Source organism: Phocoena phocoena, chromosome 16, assembly GCF_963924675.1.
Source record: "Phocoena phocoena chromosome 16, mPhoPho1.1, whole genome shotgun sequence".
In the NCBI taxonomy this organism is placed as follows: Eukaryota; Metazoa; Chordata; class Mammalia; order Artiodactyla; family Phocoenidae; genus Phocoena; species Phocoena phocoena.
The window spans coordinates 61,220,379-61,243,944 of record NC_089234.1 but is presented as its reverse complement, the minus strand read 5'-3'; the positions used below and the strand labels follow the sequence as shown (position 1 = coordinate 61,243,944).

General features: G+C 54.3%; 1 protein-coding gene across 1 annotated transcript in view; it reads left to right on the top strand.

The window, feature by feature from the left end:
• The first annotated feature begins 2,954 nt into the window (after positions 1-2,954).
• SLC29A3 (solute carrier family 29 member 3) overlaps positions 2,955-23,566 on the top strand; it is a 42,014-nt gene continuing 21,402 nt past the window's right edge. Inside the window, exons 1-2 of the mRNA XM_065894477.1 lie at positions 2,955-2,977; positions 6,132-6,430. Coding sequence (XP_065750549.1) covers position 2,977; positions 6,132-6,430 — 300 coding nt within the window. The 5' untranslated portion in view covers positions 2,955-2,976. The remainder of the gene's footprint in view (positions 2,978-6,131; positions 6,431-23,566) is intronic.

Sequence of the window (23,566 nt, the reverse complement as noted above, 5' to 3'; positions counted from 1 at the left end):
GCTTTGGGTGAAATGAGGAGTTTCTGTGAGCCTCCCCCCGTCCCCACTCCCAACCTCCTTTCATGGAACCCCTGACTGAGTTCTGGAGGCAGAAAGGCGTTGATTTGAATCTTGGCTCTGTCGCTTATCAGCTGCGTGACTCTGAACAAGGTACGAACCTCTCAGTTCCCCGGGTTCTTCATACGGAAAATGAGGCTAACGAGAGTACCGACCTCACGGGGTTGTGTGTTAGGCTCAAGGAGATGGTCGCTAGGGGGAGGGGGAGGGCAGCCAGAGCTTTTTGAGAGCAGTTGTTACTACTTGCAGGGCCCCCCTCTGGGCCTCATAGAAGGCTGTTAGGTTGGGATGATCAGAGGAGGGAACCCAGACTTGTCTTCCTAGGGATGCCTAAACGGCATCCAAGCCCAGGGCCATCTGGCTCCAGTTCTGTCCACCACACCAGGTGGCCTCCCCAGCCAGTCCATAGCATCGCATCCCAGCTCCCTGGGGCCAGGAGCAAGTCCCTTTGTAATAGTGAGATGGCTTCTGTCCAGCACTTGGAACTTTCAGGGTATTTCCAAGCCTAGGAGTGACAGGATGCTTTCTCATAGCGACGAGTTGTAAAGTATCAACCCAGTGGAGAGCACCTTGGATGTTTTGAGTTTTCCTTCCTTCCTTCTCCTTTCTTCCTCCCTCCCTTCTCTTCCCCGGCCCTCCTTCTTCTCCCTCACCTCCTCCTTTCTCTCCCCGCTTCTTTTTCTTCTTCACGTGCATTTCAGAACAATGAGGATGCCCAGTGGCTGTGCAGCAGTGTACCGTTTCCAAATATTTCCCTGACATGCTCTGGCAATGCCTGCAAGCAGGCATCAACTCCGCCCACTTGCAATGCCTCTATGCCTCATCCCCACCCCAGACACAGAGGAGACGGCCCTCCAGGCAGGAAAGTGTTGCTACTCCATTCCTAGGCCTTATCAGAAGAGGCCTCCACAGCCAGCCCACAACAACACGGGCCAAGGGAGCGGATCCCACCAATCACTGGGGCCTACCCACTTGCCCAGCCGTTCCCATCCCCTCCCTGGTCCTGGAATTGGTCTGCTCTATGAGTTGGCTGCAGCCTCAGGGTTTCCTGTATCCTCTGCCCCTGGCAGCCTGTCCCCCAGGGAGAGCACAAGTTCCTCCAAAGCAAGGCCCGAGCCCTTGGCACCTTTGGGTCTTTGCACTGTTTTTACTCTCAACACTTCCGACAACAAATGTGGTGGGTTTCTTTTTTCTGATATACATACCAACAACAAATTCTCCAACTCTCTGGAAACCAGCTAGGTGTCCTACAATTCAATTCAATTCTGACACCAACTCCATGGAGCCTCAGACCCCACAGGTTGAGGGCTCAGTCCCACAAGGTTGCCCCCACTTCAGACTCCAGTCACAAGTATGGGGTACCCAGCGTGCCCAATCTGCTGTCCAACTTGGTGACAAAATCGAGGGTTCCCACACATCCCCTTCACTTCCAATAATTTGCTAGAACAGCCTATGGCACTCAGGGAAAGAGCTAACTTACTATCACTGGTTTATTATAAAGGATACAAATGAACAGGGTACCAGGTCCAGAGCTTCTGTCCCCATGCAGTTGGGGTGTGCCACCTTCCCTGCAGGCGGATGTGTTTGCCAACCCAGCAGCTCTCTGAACCCCCATCATTTAGGGGTTTTTCTGGAGGTTCATCACGTAGGAATGATTAATTAACTCATTGGTCATGGGTGATTATGTCATCTCCAGCCCCACTCCCCTCCCTGGAGGGGGGGTGTGGAGCTGAAAGTTCCAAGCCTCTAATCCCTGGGTGGGTTCCTCTGGTGCCACCAGCCCTCATCCAGAAGCTATCTGGAGCCCACCAAGCCCACCTCATTAGCATAAATTCAGGTAAGGTTGAAAGGGGCTCCTTATGAACAACAAAAGACTCTCCCATCACCCCCATCACTCAGCAAATTCTATGGGTTTTAGACAGTCGAGTCCAGAACAAGGGAACAGACCAAATATATATTCCTGATTCTAACACAATATCATGGGACCCCATTGCAGGGCAGGGCACAGAGTAGGTCTGCTTAATGAAGGAAGTACAGTGTTCTGTGAGCCTCACCATGAAACAAGGCTGCCACCTCCCCCGGCCCCGAGAGCAGCCAGCACTGAGCTCACCCCTGTGGGGTCAGGGGCATCTCCGCAGGGGTTTTAGACCCAGACAGAGCTGGTGTTACATCCCAGCTCCATCTGGGCTTCCCACAAGCCCAGATTTCTCAGGTCCCTCCGTAATAGGGGCACAAGGCAACGCCGGACCCTCAGGGCATGTGACAATAATGAGACAGTGGATGTCAGGGCCACAGCAGAGAGAGGGTAGGATAAAGGTGGCTGCCTTGGCCTGTAATTTAGACAGGAAGGTCTGGCGGCTGGTGGGAGGGCCTCGTGGGGCCGGGATGGTCCTGAGGACTGCGTGCTGCCGGCCCAACTACGCCCCTGCCTCAGCCAGACAACGAGCCTCTGGAAGGTGTTGGCACACAGGAGGGTCCGTCAGGCGGCGCGGGGGTGGGGTGCGGGGAACAGCAGGGGATCAGGGAAGAGCGGGTGAGACTCTGCAGGAGTCTGGGGGCAGGTGGAGAGCTTTTCCGGGTTCTGGGGAGCAGGGCTCTGGGAAATGATGGGGTCGGGTTCCACGGTGGAGAAGCAGCTGCGGCAGCTGCGGCAGCACCGAGAGCCGGCTCACGGAGCGCTCGCACGCCCGCCTGCGCAGGGAACCTGGCGGCCCGGCGCCTCCCTCTCTCCACCTGTGAAACGGGGTAGCAACGCAGGGAGTGCCGGAAGCAGAACGGTTTGCAAACCGGGAAGCGCCGGCGGTGGTGGGCGGGGCGGCGCCTGGAGGCGGAGCCCGGCCTGCGGCCCCGCAGAGCCCCGAGTCGTCGTAGTGGCCGAGGTAAGCGGAGAGGCGGCGGCGGCGGCGACGCGGCGGCGACAGTAAGTGCGGGCCGGCTGTCGGGCGCGGGTCTGGCTCCCGCCCAGCTCTTCAGGCCCTCGGTCGCCCAGTGGGCTCGCGCGGTCAGCGGCCTCCCGCCGCGGCCTTCCTGGGGTGCTCCAGGGAGCCTCAGGACTCCGGCCTCTGCCTTGGCGCCTCTCGCTGTGACCCCGCTCCCCAGCGTCCCTCCCCTTCCTCTCTGCTCTCTCCTCCTCCCCCTACTTTCCTCTCACTTTCTCTCTTTCTGGGTCTCTTCTTTCTCCCCCAGATTCTCTGCCCTCCTCCCCATGGATTTCCTGAGACTGGACCTCACCGCCTGGATATGGGGGGCCTGGGTATGGACAGGTCAGCCCAGAGTATCCAAAAGGTAGCTGACTGTCCAAACTGGGAAGCCTGAGGCTGGGGGTGTCCACAACCCCAAGGCAGATTCTGCCATGGCCTCTGGGCGGCACCGTGTGTTTCCCAGCAGTGCTTTCCCGTCGGTTAGCTTCACCAGCCCCCCTGCCCCCATTTCATAGGTGAGGAAATAGAGACACAGAGGCGAGATTGCCAGAGTCAGTAAGAAACTTCCTGGAAACCAGCACCCAGACCTGGAGGATGGCCTGCAATGACTCCAGGCCCCGCGAGTTTCTGCTGCTTTGTGCAGCGGCTGACCCTTGCCCCAGGTCACCCAGGACGGCAGCAGGGCTGAGCCCAACCGGCTCCTGCAGGTGCCTGAGGAACACACTCCAGGCCACAGCCAGCCCACCAGCCGAGGCTCTTCCTTACCTTTTTTTTTAATCCAAAAGCCAGCAGCTCGTTTTCATCAAGAGTAATAAGACTTTGCTCACTCCAGTGCCTTGGCCTGTGACCTGGGTGAGAGGAAATTCCAGGCTGCTTCAGAAGCTTTGTCAAGGCTGAATGATCCTGGACAAATAGATACCTGGAGCTGAGAATGGACTCTGGCAGACTGTGGCCTGGGTGACCGAGCTGTTGGCCCCTGCACCCACACTTGGAGCTGGAGCATCTGGAAGGAACCACTTGGTCTTTGTCTGTTGTCCTACATGGGTCATAATTTTTACATTTTAAACACTAATTTAGAAATGGTGTGTGTGTGTGCGTGCGTGTGCACGCATGTGCATGTGTGACCACACTGTCTGGTTAGTGCTGAGCTCCCTGTGAGCAAAGCTGGGAAAGAGCTCTGCTCAACCAGAGGAGTTTAAAATAGACTTGCTGACTCGGATGCTCTGGGTATCCGGCATCCTCCTGCCTGCCTGCTGCAGGGTAGATGCTGCCCCAGCAGGGGAAAACATCCTGGCTGCCCCCATTCATTCCATTCATTCAGCAAACATTGATGAGGGTGCCCTGCAGTGCTGCCTTCACCGCTGCTCACAACTCACTGGCCAGGAGCCAGCGGACAAGGGTGCACGTCGCCAGCCACCTGCCTCCCAGGGACGCCATGGAGTCCACATGGGCTCAGACTGCTTGGCTATGTAACCTTACTCTTACTGTGTGACTTTGGGCAAATTACTCAACCTCTTTGAGGCTCACTCTTCACCTGTGAAATGGGTCTTAGAGTACTACCTACTATACTGGGCTGTTGTCAGCCTCAAGTGCTAGGTAGAGACCTTGACATGCATGAGTACTGGATTTAATTTTAACTATCGGGAATTCTTACTGTTTGAATGTGGGACAAATCAAGTGACTTAAGCCCTCATCCTTTGCTTCTGATAAAAAGGAGACAATAATTTCTGTCCTGCCTAATTCCGGGAAATGTTGTGAGGCTCTCCCGAAATAGTAGCAGAGCCTGATAAGGCTCTGTACCTCTGTGACACAGTGTTCCCATCTCACCTGGCCTGGCTTGATGCTCTGAGTTAAGGCTCAGACTCCTACGTGAGCCGAGATGCATTGCTTTGTTTATTGCAGAAGGGACTACAGAGTATCCCATCCTCAGCTTTATGGAAATATTTCCCATTTATCAAGCTGCTGTCATGGTCTATACAGGGCATAGAAGCAGGCGTGCTACCTTGCAGCCAAACTCCGCAGCCAGCCGGCCAGGTGACAAGCCCAGGATGGCAGGGAAGATGCTGACGTTTGTCAGCATTGCCAGCCAGTCGCAGTTTACAAAAACCATTGGAAAAAGGCTTCCCTGAGTTTGTGGATGGGGATGGGGAAGGTGAGGCTCAGAGCATGGTGACTTGCCCAAGGCCATGTACACAATTGTTACTGGCAACCTGGAATCTTCAATTTGTCTTAGCTGCTACCACAAATGGGGAGTTGCTGTCTCATGGTGGGATGTGATGAACAGAGGTGGGGACCCAGGCTGGAGCTGCAGGCTCAGGCTTGGCCATTGGCCTGGTTTGTGACCTGTTCTTTGGACCTCGGTTTCCCCACAAATGAAATGAGAGAGTGGACTATTAGATGTTTCAAACGAGCTTCTGGGGGCAGTGCTAGATACCATGGATTTGTTTGTTTGGGTTTTTTTTTAATATTATTTAATTTGAATGCCTTTATTTTTATTTATAATTTTATTTTTGAACAGATAATACATTCACAAAGTTCAGAATTCGAGAGGCGCAGAAGAGCATGCAGTGAAGTCCCCACCCTCCCCATCCCTAGCCTCCCACCTCAGAGGCAACCACTGTTTGAAATTTTTTGCGTCCTTCCAGAGGATATATGTACATATGTGTGTATTTTCTCCTTCCCATCTACCCCATCCCTGCTTTTTTGCACAAATAGTACCATATTCTGCACACTTTTCCTGCTCCTTACTTTTCTCACATAAAGTCGAAGAGTTTAGAGAGCACTGTGTGCTCATCAGGGGTCCTAATTCCTTTTGTTATGGCTGCTTAGAAAGTTCGATGCCTTGAGACCAGATTTGCCCTTGCAGATTGATTGCCACAGGCCCCACCATGCCGCATTGCCTTACTCCCAGTTGCCCCACAATTATTTGCTACTCTGTTGCCCTTGTATGGACCGGGTGGGGGGAACCTGAGGTCACTTACAGTGTGACATCTTGTCCTTCTCCCTAATCTTTAAACCTGAAGCTCTCGAACCACGCCTTGGTGACCCTGTAGACCTCAGAGTGGGGACATAGTCAGCTCTGTAGGATGGGTGAGTCCCGGCCTCAGCTTCTGATCACCTCCCCCATCTCTGCTTCTCTCTCTGCTCCAACAGTGGCCATCGTCTCAGAGGATGACTTTCATCAAAGCTCCAACTCCACCTACAGAACTGCAAGCAGCTCTCTCCGAGCTGACCAAGAAGCACTGCTTGAGAAGCTGCTGGACCGCCCGCCGTCCGGCCTGCAGAGGCCCAAGGACCGCTTCAGTGGTACCTACATCATCTTCTTCGGCTTGGGCATTGGTGGCCTGCTGCCGTGGAACTTCTTTGTCACGGCCCAGGAGTACTGGATATTCAAACTCAGCAACTGTTCCAGCCCAGCCACAGTGGAGGAGCCTAAGGGCTCGGACATCCTGGTAAGGCGTGTTCCTCCTGGGAGGCGGTGAAGGGCGGCTTCATTTGGGTGCACCCTTCCAGGGAGGCTTGCAGCGTCCTAAGAGTATGGATGCAAATTGGGAAGCTGTGTGGAGTATAGTACGTAGATGGAATTCACTTCAGCCCTAAAACATGCTCTGTGTTGTATATGAGGCCTCATGCTTCAGGTGGCAGGGGAAGATGGAAATGGATAAGACACAGCCCCAGCCTTCACATTGCTTAGTATTTAACTTGGGGAGGAGATGCAAATGATGATTCTGTGCTGTGTGGTATGGTAACCAAGAATTCAGAGTCCATGCCTCCAGGAGTTTGAAAGAGTGGATATAACAGTGCTAAGTTCAGCTGTGAGTTGCAGAAAATTCCATAAGAGCAGTGGCTACCACAAGATAGGTCATTTTTCTCTCACGTGCAAGTCTGGAGGGGGCCAGCCCAATGCTAGTGTGATGTTCCATGTTTGCAGGAACCTAGTTACTCCACCATGTGTAGCTTCCATGTTCAAGATCACTTCATAGTCTAAAATGGCTGTTGGAGTTCTAGCCATTACATCAAATAGGAAGAGGAAAAGGACAGTTATAAGAACATAAACGCTCTGGGAAGTAAAACACATCGCTTTTGCTCATATTGCATTGGTCAGTCATGTGACCACAAGCACCGCAAAGGAGGCTGGGAAGTGTAGTCTTTAAGTGTTGTCTTTATCCCGGAGAACCATGTACCCAGCTCAGATAGGAGTTTGTGTAGTTATGGAAGATGGGGAATTGAAGACTGGGCGTAAGTAGTCTTGTTATTAGGGGAGAGATCTCTGCAACTTAGAAGAATGGGGAGGAGACATTCCAGGTGGAAGGAAAACTCTGAGCTATGGCAGGTTGGGAGGAAAGTTCAGATGTCTATTAGGAACAGTGAAGCATCTGGTTTTGCTATATGTGGGGTGCACGTAAGAGAGAAATAAGGCTTGAGATAATTTCCTGGGCCTTGAAGACTTTGCTTGGGCCTTGAATGTCAAGGTGAGGAGTCTCAGTTTGGTTGGTAGTGGCATCAAGCCCTCTCTCTCCACCTGGGGCTGCTCATTTTGTGGGGTGACTTTTCCCACGGGCAGGGAGAGTGTTAAAGAAAAAATTATTCTGCCACTTGTTAAAGTGGTAAGGAAACCTTTACTCAAGACTGTTGCAGTAAGGGAGAGAGATTGGGCTCAGCTCCAAATACTGCAAGGACAAGTGGAGATGTATAGCTAAGGAGCAAAGTGAGGGGGTCAGTGGTTGGAACGTTACTAAGAGGAATCATCAGGCTAGAACCTAAATTAAGGTTTCATTATAATTTGGTTTAGTATAAAAATTGTCACTAACCTTACTTGGAAAGTAGCCATCACGTTTGAGAATTATTTCTTTTTTTAATGTTGAAGTATAGTTAATTTACAATGAAGGGTAGGGGGATTCTTGCTAAAGGCAGGCCAATGACATAGACACCAAGGGTGGGGGATGAAGAACTTGATCAGATCTCGAGGGTGATAAGATATCAAGGGTGGGGGGATTCTCCATAAACTGACTTCGAAGGATTCTTGCTAAGACTGAGCTGGCAGGTGGAGATAGGACGGGGGCTAAGGTCCAGGTTTAGTGGAGAAGAGGGTTCAGTGTGGTTACTCTGTGTCAGGAGCCTCAGTTTCCACAGCTGATCTAGGGCAAGGTCTGCTCTCTCTTGAAAGCTCATGGATGGGGGAAGCAGGGTGCTCTAAAGGCATCCCAGGCTGGGGGTTGCCAGCTGCCCCTCTCCTCCAGGGGTGCCCCAGGGGACAAGAAGAGGATACCCTAGCAGACCCCAACCATACCCATCAACTGGCCTAGGAGTTGGCTCGCCACCCCTTTTCTGAGAGCACCTTTGAAATCCCTGACCTAACCCCACGGAACTTTCAATGAGTCTGACGCATTGACTGAGGCATCCCTATTGTCTGTCTGGAAGGGCTCTACCATGGCTACGCAGTGGAATCACCCAGGGAGCTTTTTAAAAATTCCAGTCTGGGCCCTACCCCAGAGATTCTGATTGAATAAGGCCGAGGTGAGGTGTGGACATGGGCATTTTAAGACTTAACACTCCCTCCTCCAGCCCCAGCCCCTTGATTCTGACACCCTGTGAGGGCCTCTCCCTGTTAACTGAGGAATTCGCACTCGCCTCCAGAGGCCAGAGCAGTGCGTATAAACTCCTTTCTGCAGTGAAGGGCTGTCACGGAACCTAGTATAGTAATTTAGAGCGCCCTTCTCAAGGCGTGGTCTTGGGACCAGGCATTCCTGGGAGTGTGTTAGTGATGCAGAGTCTCAGGCCCCCAGACTGACTGAGTCAGGAGCTGCCAACACGCCACCCTGGTGACTGGCAGGCATGGTAGAGTTTGGGAAGCACTGGCTAGGGCAGGGCTTTTGGAAACAGACTGCATGGGTTCAAACCCTGCCTCTGTGCTTAGCTCCCTGGCCTCTCGGTGCTGCCTCACCTTGCAGGCATATAACAGGAGGATAATACACCCACCAACTTCTCAGCGTTGTGGTGAGGGGTAAGTAAATTAATAGGCATACAAAGCACTTAGAACAGGGTCTGGCACCACTACTGCGAGTTCTGTATAAACATCATTATTGTTACTGTCCTTCGAGGAATGGGGCCACACTGTGAGCTGCATGTGGCCCTGGTGTATTTCCAGACGTCTGGCTTAGCCAGGGTGCTTTATGATCCACTCTCATTTACCAGCGACTCAAGGGCCCCAGCTTTCTGCCAGCCTCCGTAAATCAGCCAGCTCACTTGGGCTTCATCCAGAAGATCCCTGTCTGTCTGGGCCAGCACCCGGGCTTGGGTGGCCCCCGGGGCTACATTCCATGTGCACCTGTCCTGCCTCCTCTTCTGCCCGCTGCCCTGGCCCCAGCAGCGGGCTGCCCAGGGCAGGCGACGATGTGCGGTCCAGTCCCTGGGAGTGGCCCTCGCCCAGTGGAGGTGTGCCGTGAGCGGCTCTTGCTGCAAGGCAGTCCCTTCCCAGCTGCAGGCACTTAGCATTCCAGGCCCTGCTGCTATGCTTTATTGCCTCTTTCCAAGTGCTGGCAGGTGCAGATGTAGTACCTGTGGCTGCCCGGAGCTCCTGGCTCCTGGCATCGGAGATGAGAGACCCGTCACCCCTCGATTCATGGGCCAGGTTTGGGAAGCAAGCATGCTGGGGTGTTTCTGCATTTTGTGCGCCATTTTTCTTTGCCTAACTCCTCATTCCTGCCACCCGCCTCCCCAGTTCTTTCCCCCTCTCTTCCTGATTTCCCTGCGAGAGGCGGCTGGTCTGTGCTGTCACCTGAGGGCTACTCTGCGGGGAGCGAGCGGGGGAGAGTCAAATGGGTCTGTCTCCAGCCACCACCTGCAGCTCAGTTAGCTGTGGGTCTGGATGTTGGTTGTTCTCCATACTTCCTTTTTATATTTCCCAGGGACGGATACCATTGGGTGGGGAATTTGGCTCCGTAGGGGTGTTTGCACAGACCCCCTCCCCGGTTATGTCACTTTTAAGGTCACCCCCCTTCTCAAGATCATTTTCTTCTGCCTGGAACACCCTTGGGGTGGTTTAGAAAGCATTCTCAGGCTCGCCTGCCCCCTTGTCTCCGTTCTCTGGAATAAGAACTTTGAATAAACTCACCACAAGACTGTGGGCCCAGAGCCAAAAAAATGAGAGCATAAAAGAGGAAGAATTGATAGGAAAAGATGGAGCTTTGGGGAGCCATCTTCTGAGCCTGACTCTGGGCCACCATGCTGGCAAGGGTGTTAAACACACTGTCTCTCATTAACCCTGTTTTTGGGGGGTTTTTTCAGGCAAAAAGCCAGAGGCTCAGAGAGGTTCGATAGCCTGCCCCTAATCACATAGCTAGGAAGGGCTGTAAACAGTTTTACGGAGAATTTAGGTGGATAGATGACTGCAGGATTTGTCCTGCTCGGAGGGTAGTGCAGAGGGGACTGTCCTGGAGACAGAGGCCACCCCACACCCTGATGTGGCCAAACCCTATTATCTTTCTTCCTGTGGAGAGCCTGACCCTGGTCTGGCCTCCTTTTCCACCCTGGAAGCCCAGGTGCCTTAGCTGTACCCTTGGATTCTGGACCCAGCTTCCAAGCTGTCAGCACCCCTGATCCCTTCCCCACACCACCTCTACCACATCCCCCTGCCCCCAACCCCAGTCCTCCCCTGGCTCTGGGGTTCGTAAACCATCCCTGATCCTGTTGGGGGCCTCCTTGGCCTCTCCTGCAAGCCTGTAGCGCTGCCGCTGGGCCAGGGACTATAAGGCGGACACACACCCCCTTTCTGCCCCAGAGAAGGTGGTGATGACACCTTCTCCCGGTCATCCCCTGCCACGAGGCCTCCACGGCCCCTGCCCACGCATTCTTCCCATTCACCTTGGCCTGCCCAGGGCTCCTCTCTGAGGGGGCTGCGGGACATGGCCAGGTCGTGGGTGGGACCCACAGTCCGACTTGGTGTCAGCGGGGCCAGGACCCACGCCTGGCCATCTGTTGCCATCCTGTCCATCCCCTGACCAGAGGCGCTCCAGGGGCTCAGACCAGGGAGTGCGGCAGGAGGTAGGTGTGTCTGTTACTCCTGGGAACCTCCCCTGCCTCCACCCTTCTGAACTACAGGCTCCTCATCTGGGTCCCCAGAGCCTGGCGTACTTCCCCATCAGGTCCTCACCCCACAGCTCAGGGTCCTGAGGGCTTACTTTGGGGTAGCAACACTCTCAGCACTTCGCCTGCATTAACTAATTTAACCCCCAGCACCCTGTGAGGTAGGAACTGCTGTTATCCGTGGTGACGGTACCCTTTTCAAAGATGAGAATGCCTCCCCCGCCAAACCGTTTGCTCTTTGGGAATAGTGAATACAGTTCTCTTACTCTACATCCCTGTGCCCCCAGCACAGAGTTGCACATGATAAATATTTGTTGCTTTAGTTATTATATGGCTGGGGAAGAAAGCCCCATCACCCCAATCCAAGATAGAGATGGCATGGTTTTACAAGGGAGCAGAAGATCTGGGGGTCACAGTGGCCACCACCAAAGGAGTTCTGACGTTTCAGGTGGGTTAGCAGAGACATGAAATGGGATTCCTGCATAGGGAAGGGATCCAGGTTGATCTGGTTCAGAAGGTCTCTGAGCATCTTCTCATTTATGGCACCTTTGTCCTGGCCTAACCCCTCAGCCCCGCAAAGAAACAGGATAGCATGACTTGGGAGCTATTCTTACGACTAAGGGCAGACATCCCAATTCAAGGAGAAGGGCTAAAAGCAACCAGGATGAACTAGTTTTGAGAAGGACAGATTATCAGAGGTCTTGGTAACGACCTGTTGATTTTACAAAGTCCCCGCCACACAGCCTGTACCTGCCGCCATTGGACCTACCATCTTACTTCATCTGCAGGATGACCTGGTGAGTTAGGTGCTGTAGCCCCAGTTTTCAGATGGAGAAACTGAGCCTCACAGATTTGGAGACAGTGACCCAAGGTCACTGACTAGCAAGTGACAGAACTGGGCTGTGGACCAGTCTGGAGGTCAGCGGAGCCTGTGCTGGTAACCGACGTACTCTGGCCTCTCCTCTCTGGCTAGCATCCTCCGCTCTGGCTGTACGGTAGAATCACCTGGGAGAGTTGTGAAAACCTACCCGCCTGCCCCACCCACCTGATTCTGGTGACATTGAAGGAGGGGCCTGGGCAGAAGCATTTTTAAGCTCTGGGAAGAAGCATTCTTAAGCCTTAAGGTGAGGCTAACATGCAGCCCCATGATCGAAGAGAAAGGTTAGCAGGTGGGGGTAATGAATAGCTGTCCTCTGCCTCTACCAGAGCGTCCATTGAATGGGCTTAGGCTACATCATGAGAGACTTAGGTGAGCCCTCTAGAAGGACTTCCTGCAGTGCAAGTGGTCAAAGCTGGCAGTGGAGGGGAGAATGAGAGCAGGCTCCCTACTGGAAGTCCGAGGAATGGTTTTCCTTAACCTGGTCTTCAGAGAGCGTGGGGTGCACTCTGGGACCCTTACAGATGGAGGTGGTGATGCCAAAAGCTCAGCCTTTTTTGCACCGGTGCCAAATCAAATCTCAGAGACAGAGTTTTGGGTAATGTAGAAAAGAAGAGCTTTATTGCTTTGCCAGGCAAAGGGGGACACAGCGGGCTCCTGCCCTGAAAAGCTGTGTGTCCCAACCTGGAGGATTTGGTGAGGAGTTTTATAGCAACAATTCAAGGGTAGGGTTGCTGATAAGATCAGGGTGTGTGCAGGGCCTGCACTCCTCTAATCCGGTCTCAGGTAATCCTCTTTTTTTTTTTTTTCCTGGTACGCGGGCCTCTCCCGTTGCGGAGCGCAGGCTCCGACGCGCAGGCTCAGTGGCCATGGCTCACAGACCCAGCCGCTCCGCGGCATGTGGGATCTTCCCGGACCGGGGCACGAACCCGTGTCCCCTTCATCAGCAGGCGGACTCCCAACCACTGCGCCACCAGGGAAGCCCTCAGGTAGTCTTCTTGATGAGCTTCTATGGTATGAAGAATGCTGACATGTTCCATTTGTTGGGTTTTAATTCTATAAAGAGCTTAAAAACACTGTTGTGTGTATCCCTTGAGGCCAGGACCCTGCCCCTCCCTTGTCTTTGCCTCTCCTGCCTTCCCTGATTAGCAACTGCCCTTTGGAACTCAGGGAAGGTCATGGAGGCTGGAGTCTGTTCCCTACAAAAAAGGGGGTACAGAAGGGCTTCTGTGCCCAGGAGCCCCATAGGGTCCTGCTCTGTTTGACTGGATGGAGGGTCTGGTGCTCACTTGACCTAAATGCTTTGGGCTTAATTCCTCGACGTGGCTCTGCTGTCCCCTGATGCCTGACAGCCTGGAAAGAGACTTCAGCTCTTCCTCTGGGCACACGCTCAGTGTGAGCTGAGGGGTTCCATAGCCACCTTCCTCTTCCTTCTTGTTTGCCAGCTTCCTGAAAAAGGAGCAGTAGGGCCGACTGGGCCCCGAAGTGGATGCCCTAGCACCTAGGGTAGCACAGGCCAGAGCAAGTGAAGCCATGAGAACGGAGGACAGGGAAATGGAGACAGTCCTGGCCTCTGCTCTCCTGGGCTGCTGTCACTGCCAGGACCAGCCAGTACCCTCTCTGTGCTAGATCAGGGGGTGGACTGTGACCTGCTCCTGGAGTTTTAAGAGCCCTGGGTAGTTGATTTTGTAAAAGCTCTGTACCTGGGAGGAAGCTGGGTCTGTCTGTCTCGTGGGACTGCAGGGTAGCTGGGAGCAGCCCAGAGGGTGACAGAAGGACTTCCTTTAGCCCCAGTCCCAGCGGTGCCCTCCCCCACTGCGTGGCTTGGGGCCAGGCTTTGTGGCCCCTGGGTGCTCTGAACACAGACCCGCCGTGGAGCGTCCGCAGCATGTACAGAGCGCCCCAGATGTCACCGGGAGGGAAGTCTGGTATTTACTGCGCATCTCCTACACGGTAGCTGTGGTGTGAGGGATGGGCCGAATCCTCCTAACGTTCACCGCCTTGACCAAACCCTCGCCCTGTGCCAGCACTGTACTGAGGGCTCTGATTTGTGTATTAATTCCACGATATTTATTAAGCAACCTACTGTGTGCCAGAAGCTTTCTTTTCCTTATCTCTTTTGCTCCTTACTTGAGCCCTCAGGGATAGGTATTATTATACCCATTTTACAGAGAAGGGAACCAAAGCTCAAAAAATACAGGTTATTTGTTCCCAGGCACAAAGTCAGTGACTCAGGCTGGGCCATCTGAACCCACATTGTCCATGCCCTTAACCCTGGGCTCCATATCAGCCTTTCCAGATGTTTTCAGACTACACATTTCATCTGGCAGAACGTACATGTCTGTCATGGAAACAGCAGTTTCACGAAGCAGCATCTACACTTTAAAAAAATCTGATTGTAGGTTTTCAAGGAGGAGCAAGTGATCATCTGTGCTGATCTTATAAATGGCTTATAAGCCACCCAGGCTGAGGAGGATGGAGAGTTTGCCTTTGGATTTAACCTCGTGTGGGCCCTTGGTGTCCTTGGGGAGCAGCGACATGGGGGTAGGGGCAGAAGCTGGACCCGAGGCCGTGAGGGAGAGGATGGGGGAGGGACTGGGGAGACCGCAAACCTGGGAAATACCTCTAGGAGTTTTGCTCTGCGACTCTTTCCTTCTGGAGGATTGGAGCGGGAGTTACAGGGGATGTGTGGTCAAGAGGGTATGGATTTTTTGGGTTGTATTTTTTTTTTTTTTTTTGCGGTATGCGGGCCTCTCACTGCTGTGGCCTCTCCCGTTGCGGAGCACAGGCTCTGGACGCGCAGGCTCAGCGGCCACGGCTCACGGGCCTAGCCGCTCCGTGGCATGTGGGATCCTCCCAGACCGGGGCACAAACCCATGTCCCCTGCATCTGCAGGCGGACTCTCAACCACTGCGCCACCAGGGAAGCCCAGTTTGTTGTATTTTTAACACAGGAGAAATAGCAGGTAGTTTGTGTACTCATGTGAATGGTCCAGTGGAGAGGGGACTGTGGGTGCTGAGGAAGAGGAAGAAACATAGCTGAGTGCAGTCTGCGAGCAGACGGCCTGGGCTCAGGGCACAGTGGAGGGGGTCCTGGAAAAGCACGCAGATGATTCATCCTGAGGAACAGGAAAGAAGGCAGCAAAAGAGAAAACGAAATAAAATTCTGGTTGTGACCCATTAAGTAAATTTCATATCCTTTATGAACAGGGTTGCAACCTGTCATTTGAAAAGCCCTGCTCCACCCATTTGCCTGTCACCTCACATCCAGCCATAAGGATGCATTTTGCCCACAGAGGAGGAAAGTGAAGCAATTAGTGACTTGCTGATGCCACAGGGCTATGAAGACAAGAGTGGGGGCCGTAACCCAGGGGTATCTGAGTCTGTATCAGGTTTCCTGGGGCACTTGGCAGACACCCAGATTCCCAGGCTCCGCTGTGCTGGCTCCTCCTCCCTGGGGTGGGCCTGGGCACTGTTGCCAGGTGCTTCCAACATGGCCAGCTGGCAGGGTAGCAGGTATCCAGGTCTCCTCTGTCCACATGCTGTTCCTTGAGAAGCACCATTCTGGATGTAGATGGATCGTGACGCTCCTGCAGTCCACTCCTAGTGCAACTCAGACCTCTCCAAATGGAAAAGGTGCCTAGATTCCATTTGGCAATCTACTTCTTAAGAGCAGAATTCTGAAGAATAGTGCTAAGTGAAGGAAACACCCTTCCTTACACCATGAAAGCATTTTAAGGCGGGATTTTGCCTGAGCCCTGTCATCCCAGGAAAGGAGAAGTTGGGGGCGGTCTGGGGGTCAGGCAGGTTAGGATGGGGCTGTAGGCTTCCTGAGCAGGGCATGGGTGAGTGGCCACCAGGCAGAGAGTGCAGGTCCCTCCTCCCAGCTGCCCAGTGGCCTGGGCTAGCATGGATGGCTGCTCTAAACCATTTTTAAAAATTAGAACTAAAGTGAGTCATTTTTTAAAAAATTCCTTTGTCCACCCTCTGATTCTAACTGCAGACCCAGCCAGCATGCTATTCCCAGTAAATACACCTGTGATGGCTTTTTCTTCTGTTTTTAGCTCTTGCTGTGTCCTGCAGAGGGAGAGAAAAAGCCCGACCTGAAACGCTGTCAGTCATGCCTTCAGTGGCCTCGACTTCTCTTTTTATTTTCTCCCTGTGTGCTCAGGGCCCCTGTCCACAGCTGCACCCTGCTCCCTGGCCCTCCCAGGCTCTCGATCGCTCCCCCTCTGCCTTCGGTTTTATTTCTTTCTGCACACATCCTTAGAATCTAGAGGTGATTTCCTCGACAAATTAGAACGCGGCCTGGGCCTTACGTGCTCCAGTGTCTCCTTGACGTGATTGATCATCTCGAGTACCTGGAGAGCAGAACCAAACTGTAGTCTTTGCCAGGTGCCTTCATTACAGGGCCATCTTCTGGGAGGGATCCGTGGTGGCAGCAGCGACCTGGGAGGCCATCTTGGGAGTCCCATGTGTGTGCACACACGCACGCACGCATGCATCTGAGGCCTGTAGCAGCCTGTGGTTTCTGCCCACATGAACCCCCAAAGAAAAACAGCCTCCCTGTAGAGGAGAGGGCATGTTGGGTGAGGAAGTGCAGCTGGGTCTGCTCAGGACTGCCTCTTCCTGGTTGTTCTCCTGGGTTTCCTTCTACAGAGAGCAGCTGGAGCACCGCCAGGCCACCTCATTTTTTTTGTTTTTGTTTTTTGTCTACCGCTTCCTCTTTAGGCACATGCCACAGGGCCTGGTCCCTGTCCCTAGCCATCAGCCCTGGGTTGCTGATGTGTGTCGGCCCTCAGGGGGCTGCAGAAGCTGAGGGGAGGTGGGGAATTTCCTTGGAAGGCCTCTTCCTCCTTGCCCTGGCCACATGATCAGGCTGCAGAAGAGGAAGGACAGGCTGGCCGAGCGTCAGCAGGGACCGAGCCCTGAATCAGCTCTCACCCCTCAGAGGTTGTGTGTGGACTTACAGGCTCCCTGTTTCTCTGACCTTTCCCTCTACCTGTTTCTGAGCCATCTCTCTGCCTACTAAGGTTCCAGCCTGAGGGTGCGTAGGGGGCACATAAAGATGCAGATCCAAGGCCTGCTTGCCCCTCAGGGACCTGGCGAGGGTGGGGTGGAAAGTCGACAGGAGTGATGCTGCCATTTTCCGTGCTTACCCTGCGTGGTGGAAAAACCTGGGGCTCAGGAGAGCTGGATTGTTTCTGACTCTTTGTCAAATTTGCGGGCAACTTAGGGCTCCATTACCTTATTTAAGAAACTAGATCGAGGCTGGCAGACTTTTTCTAAAGGGCCAGAGGGTAAATGCTTTAGGTTTTGCGGGCCACAGGATCCCTGTTTAACAGGTGCTCAGCTCTGCCCTTGTAGAGTGAAAGCCACTGTGGATAATTCGTAAACAAAGGGGTGCAACTATTGTCCAGTATTTACAAAAAAAGAGGGTGGGCAGATTTGTCCCCAGGCCAGCCTTTTGCCAGGACTAGCCGCTCCCTTGTGGTTCTCCTCCTACGAGCGTTGTGAGATCCGTCATAGAGGTGCCCACCTGGCTTAATTTCTCTTCATAACACTTACCACTGCCTGACATATTGTCTGTTTGCTTATGCATTAGCCAGCTGTCTGCTTGACCAGAGCATCAGTTCCACGAAAGCAGGAACTTGGACTGAATCCCCTGTGAATAGCTATGGGGCTCAGCAAGTATGAGCAGAGTGATGAGTTAATCAATAAGCATTCGCAGAGGGCCAGTCACGTGTCAGGGCTGGACTGCTGGCAGGGAGGGGCACGGGAGGAAGACCGTCGTCCCAGGATTAGACGCCGTGGCCCCATATTCAGGGGGGTGGAATCTCACTGTGGGGTCATTACTTTACCCGCACGCTCAGACTACACCGGGGCAGACTTCCTTCCCTGCCCCCGCCCAGTCGAGTTGCTCAAGCCCGAAACTGAGGCGTTACCTTTATTTCCCTCTGTCTTTCCACCCCCACCTTCAACCCATCAGCAAGTCTTGTCAATTCTACCTCTGAAACGTCTCAATCCCTCCAGTTCTCCCCTCCACGGTCTCAGCCTCGCTGGCCCCCAGGGCGCCCCCTTCAGTCGATTCTCCATGGAGGCTGCAAAAGCGGTCTTGAAGACAAAACAGAGAAGCTGTCCACTGCGCCAAGTAAGGGGACAGAGGACTGGGTCTGAGCTATGTGACTTTGGGCAAGTACCCGACCTCTCTGAGCCTCAGCGTCCTCCTCTGCAACATAGAGGGAGCAAAGACGTGATGAACACGCGGAACGGCACCGTGTGGTGGGGGCTTAGTGAATGGGTGCTGGTACCACGTTTCTCAGCTGTTTAGAATCCCACATCCAAACTCCAACCTCAGCCTGGACACCCAGGCCCTGCCCATGCCCCCAGCCTGGTCCCCTCCTCTCTCCCTCACTCCCAGGATTCCAAAATCACCCTGGTTTTTCAGTTGCTTGAACACACCAAGCTCCTTCATGCCGCAGAGCCAGCTGTCTGCTGTTCGCTCTGTCCAGAAAGCTTTTCTCCTCACCCGTCACACAGCTTATCCTTGGGTCTCTGTTCACACATTACCATCTCACTACCCTCTCTAACATCAATCCCCCACGAGGCTCTATTTTACCCCCTTATTTGGTTTTCCTTTTTATCCCATTTGTTATAACTTTTTTTAAAGTCTTTTTTTAAAACTTGTTGCTGCCTCATTTTTTGCCTCCCTCACTAGAGCACCCCAGCTCCAGCACACGTTGGGCAGATAGCAGGGGCTCGGGCATTACTTGTTGAGTAAGTGAGTGAGCTTTGGGGATCGACTACCTTTAACATTTCTTGAATGAATGAATGAGTGGATAAATGCATAGCCCCTGCCACCCGCTCCTCCCCTTCTGTTCATCCCATCCCCTCCTGCCAGGTGACCTGCTAGACCTGGCACTGGTCATATGGTTTTGCTGCTCAGAGGCCTTCCATAGCTCCCTAGTACCGTCTGGAATAAACACCCTTCTTCAGCCTGCTACATGGGAGCACCCGTTAGCCTCCCTCACCCCCACGTGCCCCATCAGTTAACCAAACTGGAGCTTGAGAAAGGGCCAAAAGAGAGGGGACAGTGCATGAGGAGCTCCAAGGAGGGGCCAGGAGGCCAGGCTACTGGCAGAGGGGGTGTCGCTGCTGGGCCCTTCGAGGCAGACAAGCACAGGACAAATGGGCTTGGCCTGTGGGTGAGGGGCTGTGGGCGGAGGAGGGAGCTGAGCAAAGGCGAGGGGAGAGCTGGGACCCGGGGGAGTGGACATGAGCTGCAGTCAGGTGATGGGGACGCGGTGGGGGAGGGTGGCGGCAAATCATGGAGCTGGGGTGAGGGTGAAAGGGAAACCGAGGAAACTTTGAAGGGAGGACACTGAGAAAAGGAGGGAGGAACCATGCGGCCTCGGGTCGTGGGGGTTCTCTTGAAGGCTTCTGATTTGGGAGCTGGGAGCTTGGAGCTTGGGCTCAGCAGGCCACCCAGGCGGGATGGCCCGCCGGCAGCGGAAAGCGTTCTGGAGTCAGGGAGTGAGGCAGGCAGGCGTGGGGCGCCGTCAGAGCCGGGGGATGAACTCCCAGGGCAGGGCTGTAGCACAGGAAGGAGGGAGCTAATGAGGCCCCTCCGATAGCAGAGAGCGCAGGGGACTGAGCCGCTGAGGAGGGGGCCTGGAGGTGGCCCGTGAGTCCAGGAGGGGGCGCTGGAGGGAAGGTGCAGCTGTTTCCCGTGGCTGCTCCATTAACAAGCTACCACAACCCACGTGGTGTAGAGCAGCAGAAATTTTATTCTCACAGTTCTGGAGGCTAGAAGTCCAAAAGCAAGGCTCCAGCAGGACCGTGCTCCCTCTCTACCCCCTACAAAGACTCTGGGAAGAATCTTGCCTCCTCCAGGTTCCAGGGGCTCCCAGCGAGCCTTGGCTTCCCTTGGCCTGCGGCAGCACTACTCCAGTCTCGGCCTCTGCGTTCACTGGGCGCCCTCCCTGTGTGTCTGTCTCTGTGCCCTCTCCTTCTTGGAAGGACACTGGTCCTTAGATTTAGGGCTCACTCTGATCCAGTGTGACCTTGTCTTAACTAATTATATCCGCAAAGACCCTATTTCCAAATCAGGCCGCATTTGAGATTCTGTATTGACGTGAATTTGGGGGGGACACAGTTCAGCCCATTATAGTGGGTGGCATGTGGTGACAGGAGCCTGAGGGCACAGACCAGGCGGTGGTTATGGGTTGGCTGCAAAGAGGACCCCTTGAAGGAGTCTTTCCCCGGAGCCACCCAGGAGCGGGTAAGGCATTCACAGTGAGGGCAGAGGCTGCATTTTTAGGGAGTTTGGAGTGAAAGGATGGACGGGCCTGGTGACCAAAGACTGTGAAGTCAAAGAGGTTTTTTTCTTAGCCCAAGGGAGACCTGAGTGAGCCGCTTAGGCAGAAGAGTAGGAGGGAGCAGCAGTGAGGGAGAGAGAGAGGAAATGCGGGTGGGGAAGGTGAGGATTTGTGGTGGAGGAAGAGCACCTTCTTGCCCTGGAAAGCTTTACACAGAGGGGAGGGAGGTCAGGGGAGCTCATTCCAGAAAACCTCAGGAACTTTGCTTATCCTCTGGCAGGAGTTCCAAAGGAGGTGTGAAAGGAGATCACAGGCTGAGGAGGGCTTCCAAGCTACTGAAGAGCAAGATTTACAGTGGCCCCGGCGAGTCTGGGCCTGGAGAAGGCCTGAGAGTCCATGCTCAGGCCAAGCATCAGGGCTGATGTTAGAACAGCATGCAAAGGTCTCATGGGGCCTTCTCTCCTTGGAGTGGCTGGGTCATCTTTCCGGGCCTTTCCTGTCTGGCTCTGACCCCAGCTTTGCTGTGCCCTTGGGCCCTTGGCTACCCCGTCACACCTCGGTGGATCTGAGCTCCTGTTTCCCTCAACTCTCTGAGCCCTGGAACAGGCATTGCCCCTCCCTGCTCATCCAGGCCCCCAGCCACAAACCCCTTAGTTTTCTGAGGCCGGTGCCCCAAACAGGGGGCCTTAGAAGCCACAGACAGGACGCCACCTGCACCCCTCGCAGGGACACCGGCCCTCTGCTCGCTGCTTGGCCTGCCCAGGAGTGACTGTGACCAGTGCCAGGGTGGAGGCGCTTCCCCCGCAGCATCCCAGGCACAGAACTCAGCTCTGGGCTGTCCGAAGGCAGCAAGTTTGCAATGGCAAAAGCTAGTCTTGGCTCCAGCCTGCTCGCTGCTGCTAATTTCATGCTCCTGTGATCCAGGTAACGCTTTGCTGCCTCGAGCTGCCACTCCCCAGGCTTGAATCGCGTTTTCTCGCCCCGCAGGAGCCCAGCTGCCTCCGCTGTGCTCCTGAGGTGGGGGCCGCGCAAAGCTGCCTCTCAGAAGCCGCTGGGCAGCCGGCCCCAAGCTAGGTGGCCGCGGCTCCTGACTAATTTGCTGCACTTATTTCAAAGTGCGCAAATGGCATTCGGGGCAGAGGAAGCTTACCCGGGGCCTGCCAGAGATAAACGGGCTCATTTCGGGGCCTCCCTGCCTGAAGAAACCTCCTTCCCTGGACTCTGAGCTCAGAATTAAATTCTTCCAGAAGAGATGCTTAGCACGGAGGCTCTCAGCGTGGGGGAGAGGAAATGCTCCCCGACGTAAAATGCGCCTCGCATCTGGCCAGCTGGCTCGGCTGGGTTTTTAGATTGTGTTTGAAGAGCATTTCTCCCCCTTCCTGGTGTTCACAAGCTAGGCTAGAGGGTCACGGACGGAAATGGTTCCTTCCTCTCCGCTGCAAGTGGATCAATGCCCTGTGTCGCAGCCACAGGGCTGCTCCGCACCGACCTGCCGCCTGGGGGCCGCTGGCACCTAGCGCCCCCCGGCGGGCTCTGTCCACACTCTGGGTTTTGATCCCCGCCCCCACCCATCCTGGGGCGTTCTGCTGGGGTTTGCGTGGTCAGGAGAGAAGCTGGAAGCCTGCCCAGTGCTTCCCAACTACAATGTCCTCCTTCACATGGCGTGTGCTTATCAGCAGACCGTGTCCATCCATTTCGGTGGCTGACAGGAGTGAGGGCTTTTCTCTCAATCTTTATTTTTTTGTGTGTGATTTTTACTGCTACTCCGATCTACAGGCCTGAGGAAATGCACAAGGGAATGGACGGTGCGGTTTAAGGAAAAGAGAGAGTTAACGGGCAGAGGCGAGAACTCAAGCCCCATCATTTCTGGCTGGGGCAGAGGGAAGACGCCACCCTGATGGACCCTTTGATCCCGCGGGCTGGTCCCAGCTCACTGCTGGGAAGGCATGTGGGCTGCCAGTCCCGGCCTCTGGGGCAGCCAGTGACATGCTGTAATCCCAGTGATGGTGTTTGGGTTTGTGTGACTGTGAGGCAGGCGGCCTCAGCTACAGCGGCTCTTACGTTTGTGGAGCGATGATAACGATCTCCCCATCCCACCCCTGCCCTGCATCAGAAAATCCTGCCACCAGCACTCTCCAGGTGTGCACCTCTGTGCATTTCATCCACCTCTGTTAACGTCAAGCTTCTTGTCTGTGAAATGGGAGCAATCCCAGTTCTGACTTGCTCTTATGCGCTGAGTTAAGAGCAAATGGACTGGGGTCTGTGCAGGCCACATGTGAGCAGTTTTGTTCAAATGTCAATAACCTGGTACTGTGCAGGGCTTCCGTGTCCATTGGATTACCTGGCAAGTGCCGAAGAGGACCTTTGATGTTACCTTTGCCAGATGCCGAGCCCTAGGTAATTGCAGAGTGCAGGGGAGATACTGGAGGGCAGGGGGATTAGACTAGACATTCAAGGAGCAGAAGTTTCCCTCTTTGTTCCTCAGAGCTGGGCTCGCCTCACATTGAGTTGGAGAATTCCGAATGGTGGGGCCACGCTTTCTCCTCAGCACCCCCGAGGGGCAGGGGCAGGTGCTGGGGCTACATTCCTGCCTCTCTGCCCTGTGTTTGGATTGAATGGATCACAGGGTGCCTTTCTGTCTCAGTGCAGTAGATTCCTGTGGGTGCTGAGGAAAGCCTCAGGGTGGTCTGTTCCGACAAATGGTCTGTTCTAACAAATGGGGTTAGAGTCCTGAGTGGCAAAGAAGCATCCATCGCTGCCTTCGCATGTGCTCTTCCCGCCTCTTGGAATGCCATTTCTCTCTCCACTAGCAACACCTCCCCATATCTGTCTGGCAAACTTCCCCCAGTCTTTCAGGCTACAGTCCAAGATGGCCTCCTATGGGAAGCCCCCCCCACCCCCGCAAACTCCCTCCTTCCCTCCCCTCCCCTCCCTTGTATCCATTGTTCTACAGCTGTAGGATTGCACCAGACTACGTGCTGCCTAAGGGCATCAGGCACCCTTTCCTGTCTATTTTATACGCCAAACCACCAGCACGATGTTGGGCACACAGTGAACAGAGGAGTGGGTAGAACAGGAAGGGATGCTGATGTGGATGGACAGTGGCCACTCAGCCAGGCTGAGGGCTGTGGGATTACCAGCCTCTGGGTCTCCCGCCTCCTGGGGCAGGCAGACCTGCTTGGGGACCTTTCATCATCTCATAAAGTCCTGCCCTGCTACACCCACCCACCTGCCAGCCCTGCCTTCTTCCTGAATCAGATACGGTCTCCCACCTGCAATCATGTCAGGCCCAAACTGACCCCCATGAGC